Source organism: Diospyros lotus, chromosome 11 (genome assembly GCF_014633365.1).
Source record: "Diospyros lotus cultivar Yz01 chromosome 11, ASM1463336v1, whole genome shotgun sequence".
NCBI lineage: Eukaryota > Viridiplantae > Streptophyta > Magnoliopsida > Ericales > Ebenaceae > Diospyros > Diospyros lotus.
This window is the reverse complement of record NC_068348.1, coordinates 21,856,583-21,871,682: the sequence shown is the minus strand read 5'-3', so window position 1 is coordinate 21,871,682 and position 15,100 is coordinate 21,856,583. Positions and strand designations below refer to the sequence as shown.

The window sequence follows — 15,100 nt, the reverse complement described above, 5'->3', positions numbered from 1 at the left end:
ACAAGCGTATTTTTCTAGGCTACTCTGCTTCTCAGAAAGGGTATGGGTGTTATCATCCTCCTTCCAAAAGATTTCTGATTTCCTGCGATGTTTCTTTTGTGGAACACCAATTCTTCTATCCCCAAGCTACTCTCTAGGGGGAGACTTCATCTTCATTAGGAGATCATCGTTGGGATCCAATAGCCGTATAACTTGTTAGACCGAACCTTGAGCAACAAGTTTTTCCTTTGCATCCTGTAACCTTACCTGCCCTTGATTTTCCCAGCTCTTTCTCTCCAAACACTCTAACCGAACTGGTCCCAAGAAAGACGAGGTGGGTGTGATTTGGCTGATCCCTTTAATTGCAGTTTTGGTACCATCAGTCAGGGTAACAATAGGCAAGGTATTAGAATAGGTAAGTGAGGAAAAAGGAAGTTCATTACCACACATATGGTCAGTGGCGCCAGAATCTATAATCCAAGGACCAATAGATGAGCCTTGAGTAACACAAGCAACGGGATTACTAGGATGAGACTGCTGGGTGGCCTGGAACTTCAGGAAGGCATCATACTTAGTTGCAAATATAGGTACCAATTGCGAACGTGGTGGAGATTTAGCAGGACTAGGATCGCTTTGAAATACATGAGCTGCATTGGTAGATGATGTAGGTGGAGCAGCTGGACATCCATGTTTCTTCCAGCATTTGTCCTCAAGAGGACCTAGTTTCTTACAAAAGGTACACTGTGGACGTGGGCGACTATTATTGCGTCCTCTATTTCCTCCTACAGTGGATGCCTGAGACATAAGAGTTGAAGATTTGGTTGGAGGAACAACATGAGAAGAAGAGGTCATATGATGCGCACCTATCATATTCAACAACTTTTTAAAAGAGTCCTTCATGGTAGGATTAGTGGAGTTGGTCAAAGTTTGATGCCTGATGGCATCAAACTTTGGTTTTAGGCCGGAAAGAGCAATAACCATAAAAAACTTCTCTCGTTGAGCAATCTGTTCGGTGCAGGTCGTAATAAGAGGAAGAAGAGCATCAAATTCTTGCTTGAGAGCCCAAACCTGCCCCAGATAAGATTCCATGGACAACTCCTGCTTGAGATTTTTGATATTAGGGACCACAGTGTACAAACGTTGGATGTTGTTTGTATAACACTCTTCAGCTTCCTTCCACACATCAACACAAGTTTCAAAGGGGCGAAAGAACTGCATGATGGACGGATCAATAGATTGCCATATGAGGCTACATAACTGGGCATCAACTTGTTCCCATTTAGCCCGATTAGCTTCTAGCACACTTTCAGCCTTTGTGGTAAGATGATTAGCTTAACCTTGCCATTTGAACCACATTTTGATAGAGGTTGCCCATGAGAGATAATTGGTAGACCCTATCAACTTGACAGTTGTAATATTGATTGTGCCAAGATTGGAGACAATAAAGGATTGAGAGGCAGCAGGGGAAACATATGTCGGTGTGACAGTAGCACCAGCAGAAATCGCGTCACTGAGATTAGACATGGCGAGGACTTTAACATCGGAAATAGCTTGAGGAGTAGTCGGAGATCAGATTTGGAGAAGCCAGAGAGAAGTGATCGGCAGACGCACTATCACGTGCTGATGCATGGAGGCGGAGGCAACGTGTGGCTATGGCGCGTGGGTGGTCCATTGGCGGGTTTTTGGCGGTTGGTCTATCTGATCGTGGCGAACCCTAGGGTGGTAGCGTTGTTAGCAAGTGGTGGCTGGACAGTGGTGTTCTTGCATGGGCAGTGACGGTGATACTGACGGTGACGATGACGGCTAGGGTTTGAAGGTCGCCGAAAAAAGATATACAGTGACGGTTATGGTTTTTCTCACTGGTGGCTCTGATACTATGTAAGAAAATAATTATGAGAGAAAAATCTAAAAGATTAGCCTCTCTTAATTTGTTATTTATAATATGCATAGTGAGCCTTAAACACATACGGGCTTAATCTATGGACTTAATCTAATTATAAATAAAACACACACATACAATAATTACAATATATACAGTCATACTAATAATTCTAATAGTTTTCTTATCTGATGTTGACTATAAGGAATTCCTATAGTTTCAAACAACTAAATTGTAAAATAAAACAATAAATATCTGTGTATTTCACTAATTAAGTGTATAAGGACTTGTATACATGCATATTGAAGCACGAAGAAATCTATGCGTGTATGGTAATATATTGCAGTAGATATTGTACGAGGAAGATGGGCAGATTGACCGATTCAAAGCTCGGCTAGTAGCAAAGGGGTTCACTCAATCCTATGGTATTGATTACCAAGAGACATTTTCTCCCGTGGCCAAGTTAAATACCATCCAAATCCTATTGTCTCTAGCTGCAAATTTGGATTGGCCTCTTCACCAACTAGATGTGAAGAATGCTTTTTTAAATGGAACTCTAGAAGAAGAAGTCTACATGGAAATTCTTCATGGCTTTGAAACCAATCATATGAGAAACAAGGTATGCAAACTCAAACGATCCCTCTACTGACTCAAACAATCACCTAGAGCTTGGTTTGAGAGATTTAAAAAGGCAGTCAAACAACAAGGGTACAATCAAAGTCAAGATAATCACTCACTGTTTATCAAACATACCATGGGAGGTAAATTATCCATTCTTATTGTATATGTGGATGATATTATTATTACATGAGATAACTAGCTGGAAATAAATAATCTCAAGGGCATGCTTGCAAAGGAATTTGAAATTAAGGATCTCGAAAATCTAAGGTACTTCTTGTGTATGGAGGTTGCAAGATCAAAAGAAGGTATCTCTATATCCCAAACAAAGTATACTCTAGACCTACTAAAAGAAACTGGGATGTTGGGTTGCAAACCGGTTGATTCACCTATGGATACAACTACAAAGTTAGATCTTGGCAAGGAAAGTGCACCAATTGACAAGGGAAGGTATCAAAGATTGGTGGGAAAGCTAATATACTTATTCCACACGCGGCCTGATATAAGCTTCTCAGTAAGTTGTGTTAGCCAATTTATGAATGATCCTAGAGAAGTACATATGAATGCTGTCTATCGCATCTTAAAGTTTGTAAAATTGATTCCGAGCAAAGGCTTGATGTTCCGGAAAACAAATAATCGAGGAATAAAAGTGTATAGTGATGCTGATTGGGCTAGTTCTGTTTGTGACAGGAGGTCAACATTTGGCTATTGTTCTTTTGTTTGGGGGAATTTAGTTACTTGACGTAGCAAAAAACAGTCCGTGGTTGCAAAAAGTAGTGCGGAGGCTAAATTTCGAGCTATGGCTCAAGGGTTTTGTGAAGGAATATGGTTGAGAAGATTATTTCAAGAACTTCAAGTGGCTATCCCTAAACTAGTTCAAGTTCTATGTGACAATCAATCTGCAATCAGCATTGCAAAGAACCCGGTCCATCATGATTGGACAAAACATGTTGAAATAAACCGGCATTTTATTAAAGAGAAGTTGGAAGAAGGGATGTTTCAGCTGGTATATACTCCCATTACAAATCAAGTTTCTGATATAGTAACTAAAGCTCTATCGAGAAGAATTTTTGATGGAATGAGATCCAAGCTTGGTTTGAACAACATTTTTTAGCCCAAGCTTGAGGGGGAGTGTGGATAATTAAGCTAAATTTAGAGAAGATTTATCCTTAAGTAAAAAACCGAGATAATGCCCCTAAAGTTTCAGAATTCTCAAAGCTGAATATAAGGCCGAATGTCTCTCCTTTTATTTAACTTATTTTGTTTCTTGTTTCTATAAATAGATTATCTATAGATTTAAACTAATTATGTTTTGTAATTTGGATAAGTTAGACTTGTACAATAGGTAGGATTCTTATCTCCTAATCTTGTATAAATCAAAGTCTATCAATGAAACCAGAATAACCTTTTTTCTCCAATTAATTCTTCATTTACCAAACCCCTCAGAGGTCCTAGTGTAAATTATATTTGTGACAAGCTTGGTACATTGATAGGTCCCGGTTCATTGGACTTATCAAAGAAGGCCCAAGAGGCTGTGGTAGGGTGGTAAATTGGCTGGCTGGCATAACAGCCAGCCATGTGCATAAGGGGTAGAGTGGGGAACACAACCCAGCAAGTGTGCGTAACAGAATGCGGATGAGGAGGAGAGAGGGATATATGTAGAGGGTGAAGATATTGGTAGGGAGAGAAGATTTTGGTATTGAGTTCTTGGGAGAGTTAAGGGCCTCTCGAATGCCCAATTTTTTTTTTCATTTTGTTAATTTCCAGCTTGTAGTTCCTTTCGATAATCAGTATCCTATCAGACATATGATATATATATATATACATGCTCCAGGGGAGTTTTTGTATATAGCTGTATGGTATGAGGGTATTTGTGTAAATTCATGTTATGGCACCTCATGTTTTATTCTCTGACCTGTATATAAATAACATACTTACTAGCGTATGGTGAGATTGACTAATGCCTTTCTACACTTTCAACTTAATCAATATCATTTCTTGGTTCTTGACACCCACAACTCTATAGGCTGTTACAGTAACATAATGTTGCTTCCATTTGGCATTTTTGTTACTGTAACTGTACCTTGTCAAGGAAAAGGACTTGATAAAATATGGCAATTTGTAGCAATCTATCCCTGGAAAAAAGAATTGATCAATCAAGACAGGTTCTAGTAATCCAATCTGTCAATAAAGAACAGATCTGAGACACTGTTGTGTTTTTGCCGATTCACAATTAGTGTATTCTTCAATTTGTGAGGATTTGGTTTCTCTGTTAAAATTTATGTTCTTAACTCTTGGCAGTTTCTTGTTTTCTGCAGGCAATGCATATCTTTTGGACATTGGAGATGATTATTCAAATACTGTTACGATGGGCTATGTATCTGCAAAACTATATGAACTCTTTCAAATTTTTAAATCATTCCGGTAATAGAACATCCTAAGTGCCTTTCCATTTAGTACTTTGACTTGGTCTCAACTTACTGTACTTATTTTGCTTGCAGAGAAGCTAGGCAAATGTTGTGCCTCATTTTTGTTGAAAGGATTGTAACAGCAAAAGTTATTGAAAGAGTTATGAAGAGAGTTGCATGTTTTTCTCATCTCAGAGTTTCTTATTTGACTGGAAGTAATTCATCAGTTGATGCCCTGGCACCAAAAGTACAGAAAGAAAATCTGGAATCATTTCGCTCTGGAAAGGTATCAACCGTCTTGTTTACATATGTGTACAGGCGGGTTTTCCATGGGAATTCCTACTTAATGAGTAAAATGTTAATAGGTCAACCTATTATTTGCTACTGATGTGATCGAGGAGGGAATTCATATACCGGATTGCTCTTTTGTTATACGGTTTGACCTGCCAAAGACAGTTCGCAGCTATATCCAATCACGAGGACGGGCTCGTCAAAATGAGTCCCAGTTTGTTATTATGCTTGAGAGGTAAGTTAAAGGCCATATTTTCTTTTTTCCTTTTATTGTTTTTTTTTGTTTTTTTTTTTTGGTTTTTTGTTTCTGGACTTCATGTCTTACATGTTTGTCTAATAGAGATGTAGTCTATGGGTGTTCTACATTTCTGTTGACATCCTGTTTCTATTTAGCATGCATTATTATTGATGTTTTTTTTTTTTTGCTGGTGGGCTAAGTACTACGTTTTCAAGTATTTTTAGCATTCACGTTTCCAAATGTTCTTATATCTGTAGGGGGAACATAAAGCAGAGAGATCAAATATTTGATATAATCAGAAGCGAGTATTCTATGATTGGTAGAGCAATTAATAGAGATCCTGTTACTGGGTTTGTAAGAGCATGCACTATCAGGGAAACAGATGCATATTATGTGGAGGCAACTGGAGCATCAATAACTGTAGATTCTAGTGTCAACCTCATTCATCATTACTGTGAAAAGCTCCCTGGAGATAAGTATGGATGTGCACTTTGTTTTTCCTTAAAGTTCCATTATCATAATTGTTGTGCTCAGCAGTCTTTCTGTGTTTGAGTAAGACTGCACTATCCTACGTATTCAAAGCTTGAACTAAGATATATTTCCTTTCTAGGTACTTCACTCCAAAGCCCATTTTTCAGTTCCTGTTGTTGGGAGAGTTATATCAATGTAAATTGACATTACCTCCTAATGCAGCCTTTCAAACTATAGTTGGTTCTCCATGTGGAAATTCTCATTTATCTAAACAGATAGTATGCTTTGATGCATGTAAGAAACTGCATAAAATGGGAGCTCTTGATGATCATCTTCTTCCCTTCAATGAAGAAACATCAGAAAATGATTCTGTTTCAAGGAGAAAAGGATCAATTTCAGGAGCAGGTAATGTATATACATCTACATTTTTCATGCCCTTAGAACCTTGGTCTTCTTTTTGAGTCTAATTTTTGTTTGTTAATGCATTCATATTCTAAGCCTAAATAGAATTAACTTAATGAGCTCATAACTGACATACACTAGGGAGTTCGGAAGCTACAGTTAAACAATTGCTTCCTGGACCTTATCGTTGATGTTGTTCTTTCAGGAGCTTAGTAGCTATATGTTGAATAATCGAGTACTATGCAATCCTACAAATCTTCCTAAATCCAGAAAGTTACCATATCTTGCAGGATCTGATCATATCCTCAATTCACAATCATATCCTCACTTTTTGGAAAGATCCTATTCTATCTTGAATATATTCTTGATTGTATAATCTATTTAATTTTGGCATATTCCTAAATGTACAGATTTCCCAGCCCTATAAGAGAAGGGTCTGGTCATGTAATCTGGATGTAGCAATAATATTTTTCATCTTCCATCTACATTGTTCATATTCCTACACTATATAATGTGCATCAAATACTTGATTCAATTTTTACATCTACAACCAAGTACATTACTTAAATTAGAACAATGACATGCCTGGTATGCAAATATCGTGACTTAAATTAGAACAGTGACATTCCTGCCATGTCAATTTCTGACTCTGGTAGATAATTGAGCAATAATGGCAGATCTTTTAACATCTGCTGGGGCTAGCTTGCTGGTGAACTGTTAAGCTAGAATTTCAAGGTAAAACAAGTCAATTGGATTTTGGACTCTGTGTTCATATTCTATTTGATGTAGAAACTCAATAAAGCATCAATATTGCATAACGTTAGCGCACAATTCATTTTTCTTTGATTTTCTTCTGAATTACATAGAAAAAGCCTGCATCATATTTAATGTTGTTGAATCATTGCATCTTGAACATTGGGAATGTGTGTGATTAGGACACACTGTTGGGTTTGGACTTGTGTGTCTGTGCTATTATCTCTAATATCTTATTGGAGATATTTTATGTTTTTTTTGGTTGTCTATAGGTACAACCAAGAGGAAGGAATTGCACGGGACGGCCTGGATTCGTGGACTATCTGGGAAGTGGAGTTTAAAACATGACACTGCCATTTTTCATGCCTACAAAATATGTTTCTCTTGTAATATACCTAATGTGATGTACTCCAGTTTCGTTCTTCTGCTTGAATCAAAGCTAGATGATGATGTGGGAAATGTTGAAGTGGAACTTTATTTAGTTTCAAAGTTTGTGAAATCTTCTGTTTCTTCTTGCGGGGAAATACATCTAGATGAACAGCAGGTTCAAGCATAACCTTAATGTAAAGCCAATCTTGTTTTATATCTCAACACCTCCAGTTACACTAATGCACTTTGTTTACTTACAGGTGGAGAAAGCAATGTGTTTTCAAGCATTTTTCTTTAATGGATTATTTGGAAAATTGTTTATTGGTTCAAAATCAGGGGGAGGAAGAAAGTTTTTGTTGCAAGAGGAGGAAGAATCATTATGGAATCAATCAAACATGTATCTGCTCCTACCATTGGCTTCATCAAATGATCTTCATTCAGAATGTTGGAGAATTAATTGGAAGGGAATCAACTCTAGCGTCTCTGTGGTAGAATTTTTGAGAAGAAATGCTTGGTTAAGTGCTGATCAATCTACTAGTGACCGGAGGAATTCATTAATTCAAGATAGGAACCACATTGACACTGACCAGAGTAGCACAAATGTCATTCACTTGGCAGATAAATCCTTTGATATGAAGAGCCTCAAGGACATGGTGGTTTTGGCCATTCACACGGGGAGAATTTACACTGTCCTAGATGTGATTGATAATACATCTGCTGAGAGTCCCTTTGATGGTAACTCTGATGCATTGCCTTCCAATTATTCGTCTTTTGCTGACTATTTCAACAAAAAGTAGGTATCTATTTGATGTGAAATGTTATGCACACTGCATAGTCTATTTATACTTTCCATTTTCGATTTTCTGATGCATAACATTTTCACTATCAGGTATGGTATTGTATTAATGCATCCTGGACAACCCTTGTTGCTGCTAAAGCAGAGTCATAAAGCACACAACCTTCTTGTGGATTTTAAGAATGAAGGTCTGTCAACTTGCATGCCAAGTATGTTTCTTTTGAATTTTGAGAAGGAATGCCTGCTGCTTGCGTGCTAAATATTTATCATAACAAATAAGTTGTCTTCTACTGCTTTCCTCATTCTTTGGTTTTACGGGCTGGAAGTCTTCCTGTGTTTTGTTTTCTTCAGTCTTGCATTATGATATCATTAGTAGGTTTATTTTGTATGTTATATATTCTTTTACCTTGTTCTTTAAGCTCAATATGTGCCTCAGAAGAGAAATTATGGAGACAATTAAATTCTAAAAGAATCTGCCTTATCTCTCCGTCTTTGTCCCTAACAATAAATAGGTTGAATACATATTCCTGGTGCTAGCACTTTGCACAAAATGTGCCTCAGAAGAGGCACAAAGGGCCCTTTTAGGGGAATCTGAAAAATCAAAGGGGAAAAACACACTAATGTCTGGCTAAGCAGTGCTTCAAATGTTCACTGACATATTTCATGCGTTCCTCCATTTGCTCATTCCAGGATCATAGATCCCTTGTTGGCTGGCTATCCATCCCACCCATCCACAAACAAGGAAACAATCGATCTCAGAATTACTATTTGATAATGTTGGAGAGTCGTAAGCTATTAAGGAGTTCATTAGAAGAATATGTAGCTGAAAAGGAGACATGCAGTGAATGGAGCCTGATCTGATCAAATGCAGTGAAGATAAGTCCCTAAAATAAGGATAAAAAATAGGATTAGATAGGAGTTATCTTACTTCGGTTGTATCCTAAAATCTGTTGTGTAATCTCCTAAATAGTAGGACTAGATAATATAGAAACTTGTATAAGTAGAGTTCTAGTTTTGAATCAATGTATCGAGTATTCTTCATCTTAATACTCGACCAACCTTTCTAGGTTTCTTGCCTAGGGACTGTGTTCATGGTATTAGAGCTCGGTTATCAGAGCTAGTATTTTAATCAATATGGTTGATGCTAATCCAGCAATCCCAACCCCTACGATTGAGGAATCCTCTCGAAGTTCAGTTTCTCAACCACCGGTGCAAGCTGCCATGACTCCTACCAACACTCTCACCATGGATAGCCAAACCTCGCAAATCACACAACACAAGTTGAACGGTAGAAACTTTAGTGAATGGTTTCAGTCCGTGACTTTGGTGATCAAAGGCAAAGGGAAATTCAGCTATCTCACTGGGACTGTCCCAACTCCTTCGGAAGAGTCCGTAGAATACCAACGATGGGAGGTAGAGAATTCTATTCTCGTGGCTTGGCTGATCAACTCAATGGAACCTAAGATAGGCCGAACCTATCTGTTCTATAAGACCGCAAAGGAGGTGTGGGATGCAGTCCAAGAACTATACTCTGATCTCAAAAACACTACCCAGTGTTTTGAGATCAGAGCAACCATTAGGACTACAAAACAAAGTGGTCTTAGTGTCACCGAATACTACAACAACCTAGTAGATTATGACAAGAGATGGATTTGTTTTATGATCCAAAATGGGAATGCTCAAGTGACAACCAGAAGTATAATAGGATATTGGAGAAGGAATGAGTATTTGATTTCCTCCAAGGGCTTAATTTAGATTTGGATGAAGTCAGGGGACAACTCTTAGGTATCAAGCCACTGCCATCTCTCAAAGAAGTATTTGCAGAGGTCAAACGTGAGGAAGGCAGGAGGCGGGTTATGCTCACACAATCAGAACCAAACACTGGTTTTGCCCTTGCTACCTCTAAGAAAGAAGAAACTTCTAGGGTTAAACAGTGGTGTGAACACTGTAACAAGCTCTATCATACAAAACAAACCTGCTGGAAGCTTCATGGGAAGCCTCCAAACTGGCAACCGAGGATTAAGAAGGAGAAAGAAAGGCCAACTTATGCAATTGCAAGTGTTCAGAATGCAGAAAAAGGTATGTGATTAAATTTAAGAGCTGATCAGGTGGAGTTCTTACAGAAATTACTGAATGGAACACATGTTTCAAAGGAATCAGATGGATCAGCAGCCAATCCTTCAATGCCTATACCTCAAAGAGGTAATTCAATGTTTTCTTTAACTACTAGAAGGATGAGTGATAGTTATTGGGTTGTAGATACCAGAGCATCTGATCATATGATTGGATCTATCAACATGTTTAAAAACATTCAGTTGAAGGATAAGGAACTAACAGTTCTAATGGCAGATGGAACAGTGTCCTCGGTTAAGGGAAAATGAAGTGTGTATGTGGCTGGTTTATCACTTGATTCTGTTTTATATGTGTCAAATTTGAAGTGTAGCTTGCTATTTGTGAGTTAACTCACAAAGGATTTGGATTGCATTGTAACTTTCTTCCCTTCATATTGTGTTTTCAGGACTAGTCCACGGGAAAGATGATTGGCAGTGCTGAGGAGAAGGATGGTCTTTATTGGGTATTGGATAACAAGTCTCTCCCTAGTTAGTTAGCTCCTAGTTTTTCCCTTTTAGTTAGCTTGAATTCTAAAATTTTGTTATGACATAGATGTCTTGGTCATCCTAGCTTTCAATATTTGAAACATTTGTACCCTGATTTATTCATCAATAAAGAATTGTCGTTTCTCAACTGTGATCACTACATACTAGCTAAACAAACTCATAGTTCTCATCAACCAAATTCATGCACTCTTTCCAAACCATTTCATTTGATCCACAATAATATTTGGGGACTAGCTAGAGTTCCAAACTTAAATGGTGCTAGGTGGTTTGTGACTTTCATTTATGACCACACAAGAGTATGTTGGGTATACCTAATGAAGGAAAAATATGAGATTTGTGCAATTTTTCAGAATTTCCACAAGTTCATCCTAAACTTATTTCAATCCTCTATTTGCATTCTTAGAACTGATAATAGCCGAGAATACTTTTCATACCCATTCACTCAATACCTTACTACAAATGAGATTTTACATCAAAGCACTTGCCCCTATACATCCCAACAAAATGGGGTAGTTAAGAGAAAATCGCCATTTACTTAAATGGCTAGAGCCCTAATGTTTACAAGTTCTACTCCAGACAAATATTGGGGTGAAGCTGTCCTATTAGCCTCTTACTTGATCAATAGGCTGCCAACCAAGGTCCTAAAATACCAAACTCCATTGCACAACACCGTCTTTCCTCATGTTAGGATTTTCAACACTCTTCCTCCAAAAGTATTCGGATGTGTGGTATATATCTACCAAACCATCCCCAATCGCCATAAACAAGAACCTAAGGCATTCAAATGCATATTCATTGGTTACTCACCCACTCAAAAGGGATATAAATGCTATTGTCCTACATCACAAAAATTGTGTCTTGTGATGTAACTTTCGATGAAACTAGATTCTACCACTTAGGTAATCTGTCAAAAACAGGGGAAAATCATTGGGATCCTACTGTTTAAATGCCTGTTATATTACCTATCTCTCCTTCTATTCCAAATGATGATCCTATTCAAACAGATGCAGCTGATTGTTCTCAGCCAACCACCTCAAACCCAAGAACCTTGAATTTTTATCTTCTTCAAGCCCTAAACCAATTCACCCATCAGTTGAACTAGGGGAGACTGATACAAGGGAAGACTTGAGTCCTGAAAAACCAATTAAATTGTACTCAAGAAGACCAAAGCAATTGGATCCTCAAATTAGCCAATTGTTAGAACCAAAGACTGGTCCAACAAGTGAGGATAACAATACAACAACCAGCGATTTAAATTTGCCAATTGCCATCAGGAAAGGGATAAGATCTTGTGCTAAATATCCAATGTCAAATTACCTAACTTATTCCAAGTTATCCTCCCAGTTTAAGGCATTCAATACAACCTTGGATGGAGTGATTATTCCCAGCAGTATACAGGAAGCTTTGAGCAATCCAAACTGGAAAAGGGCTGTGATGGAGGAGATGAAAGCATTGGAGAGCAATCAAACATGGGAACTAGTTGATTTACCAAAAACCAAGAAGATTATAGGCTGTAGATGGGTTTTTACCATCAAATATAGATCAGATGGGAGTATAGATCGTTATAAAGCAAAGTTGGTTGCCCAAGGGTACACTCACACACATCATAGTGAAAGGAATTGACATCAACACCTTTAAATAGATTTGGGAACATGGTCTTTAATAAATTAAAAGGTAGATGCCCAAATCTAAAATGCTGAAGCCATACATTAGGGTGAGTAGAGGTTAGCAAAGAGGAGTAAGGCTGGAATGGTCTCCTGCAGGTAGCTCTTTGCTTCTTTGTAGGCAGTACAACCCATTCAATGCCTTAGCAGTACCAATCATCTTCCCTGTTGTTAGATCTTGAAACACACAACCATGAGGTGAGAAATTCACATAGCAATTAAGGCTTTGGGTAAGCTTGTCAATAGAAAGCAGATTGGTGGAAAGGCTAGGTACATACAAGACATGTTGGGCAGGTAGGGATGGGTTCAAACGGGCATTTCCTTGTCCAACTATAGGAATAGCTTGGTCATTAGTAACAGTGATTTTTCTAAAGCTAGTTATTGGTTCATAGGTTTCAAAAAAAATCAGATTAGGTGACATGTGGTCAATTGCTCCAGAATCTAAAATCCATGGTTCATTCCTAGTTGTATATGAGGCAAGTGAAAGCTCAAAATTAAGGCACATACCTACTTGAGTTAAGGAACATTCACCTTAGAGAGTTTTAAGGAAAGATTTCAACTTGCCAATCTCTTCTGTATTCAATTAACCTAGGTCTGAGGAGGCTATTGAGTCAGCCTTTTCAGTTGTCTCCTCTGTTTCATTAGTGGAGAGATAGGCTTTTCCTTGGTTCTTTGGCTGCAAGTTCTTGAAACCTCCCAGCTTGCTTAGGACTGCCTCTTTACCATGCAATTTGAAGCATGTGTCTCTTGTATGTCTAGGCTTTTTGCAATACGAGTGTCACGAACCTAGGATTCGTGATAGGTTAAAAGAGGAATTGGAAAGAATTGAGGGAGGGAATTAAGGGAGAACAGTATAGAGAAGAAGATTTAGGGGGAAATGAGAGAAAGGGAAATTGGAGGGAGACAGAGAGAATTCTAGAGAGAAAATGAGAATATTCATTCAATCAATTTAGGCATAATCCTTCCAACCTCAGTTGTGGCTTATATAGAGCCTAACAACCTCCCACATGCTCTCATGTGCAATATAACAACTAGCCTAATTGCCTATAAAATAGGACAAAGCCCTATAACAAAAAAAAGAAAAAGAAATTACAATTATTATATATTGCATGCCAACTCCTACTATTATATTTATTAAACTATCCTTGGGGTCATGACAACGAGCACCAAAGCCCCTCCCTTTGCATGCTTTGATGAGGACTACTCTCTGCCTTGCAGAGGCTTCATCCATGTCCCCTGCACCTTTTTAGTTACCATAGTCGATCCCTCCATGCCATGATCAGAAAACATAGCTGCCCTTCTATATTTCTTCACTTCTCACTATAAAAAAAGATCTCAATTAGTGATGGCATTTTTTCCATGCTAAGTACTTGAGCCCGCCCTTAATTAAACTCATGGTTGAGACCTGCCAAAAATTCCACTATCTTATCTCTTTCCAACATAGAGGTTAAGATAATGGCATCCTCACTACACACCATTTTTATATCCTGACAGTGTAGATATTCAAGCCAAAACCCTTCCATCCGGTTGTAATATTCAGTTACAGTTAGAGTCCCTTGCTTTGTACTATTGATTTTAGTGTTAATCTCATGCACAACCGATGCGTCTTGCACTTTAGAATAGGTCCTCTTCACCGTTTCTCAAATTTCTCTAGCAGTAGATAAAAAACATACCTCTAGAAGCATGCCACTCCACAACCAGGACATCAACATCGAATCCTCCACATCCTAGGCAGCAAAGCTCGGATTTGTCGCCTTAGGAGCTGGTTCGATGAGATGGGCTATCTTCCCTCGGCCCTTCAGAAAAGTCCTCACCAATTGAGACCACTGAAGATCGATTCCACCATCCAATCTGTAGGAGTGGTGCATTCCCGGTGGTTCACTAGTTGAAGCTCCACCAACAGTCTGCTCAATGGGCATTGCTTCCCTTGTTGTCATAGGAGAAGCGGTTTTAGAAATCTCCAACATTATAGGGAGATATGTCACCAGCAAACAAGACGAGAACAAACAAATGAGGGATCGTGGCAATGAAGGCACACTAATAATCAGAGGTTTTAGGCTCTGATACCATGTAGAAAGTAGGCTGATGGATGTAGAATAAACAAGAATAAGCCACTAACTTTCTTGATTATGCATGGTATTACACTTTAAGAAAACTACAAAGAATGGAAAAATACTGTTGGAGAGTCCTAGGCTGCTAAGGAGTCTCACCGAAAGAAAAAAAGAGTAAATGCTAAGGAGTCTACGCAAGGAACTGGTCCCAATCTTGTGCTGATAAGTAGTGATAAGGAGGATTTGAAGACCCAAAGTGATAATCTAGATGAGTTCGTAAAAATCAGGGGAAATAATAGGAGTAGGATATGGTAGTTATTTTATCTTGTGTATCTTAATTTTCTGCTATATATTATCTCCTAAATATTAGAATTAGATAGCATAGAATTATATATAAAGACAGTTTCCTCGATTAATCAAAGTAAGATTTTGATTTTTCTCAAACTAAGCTTCTAGGTCTCTGGTTCTCTGCCTAAGAGACCTTACTTTGTTCAGATACATCATACACTATACACGGAAACAAAAGATACAACACAGAATTGGGAGATCTGTAAAACTGAACA

The 15,100-nt window shown here is 38.2% G+C and overlaps 1 protein-coding gene across 2 annotated transcripts in view; it reads left to right on the top strand.

Annotated features, from left to right (window-relative positions):
• LOC127812691 (endoribonuclease Dicer homolog 3a) overlaps window positions 1-15,100 on the top strand; it is a 79,717-nt gene that overhangs the window by 50,708 nt on the left and 13,909 nt on the right. Inside the window, exons 10-17 of one of the 2 annotated variants that reach the window (XM_052353201.1) lie at window positions 4,795-4,900; window positions 4,978-5,170; window positions 5,250-5,410; window positions 5,671-5,889; window positions 6,024-6,289; window positions 7,312-7,583; window positions 7,669-8,201; window positions 8,298-8,392. In XM_052353201.1, the coding sequence (XP_052209161.1) occupies window positions 4,795-4,900; window positions 4,978-5,170; window positions 5,250-5,410; window positions 5,671-5,889; window positions 6,024-6,289; window positions 7,312-7,583; window positions 7,669-8,201; window positions 8,298-8,392 (1,845 nt within the window). Of the gene's footprint in view, window positions 1-4,794; window positions 4,901-4,977; window positions 5,171-5,249; window positions 5,411-5,670; window positions 5,890-6,023; window positions 6,290-7,311; window positions 7,584-7,668; window positions 8,202-8,297; window positions 8,414-15,100 lie in introns of both variants that reach the window. The other variant, XM_052353200.1, reaches the window with a different exon arrangement.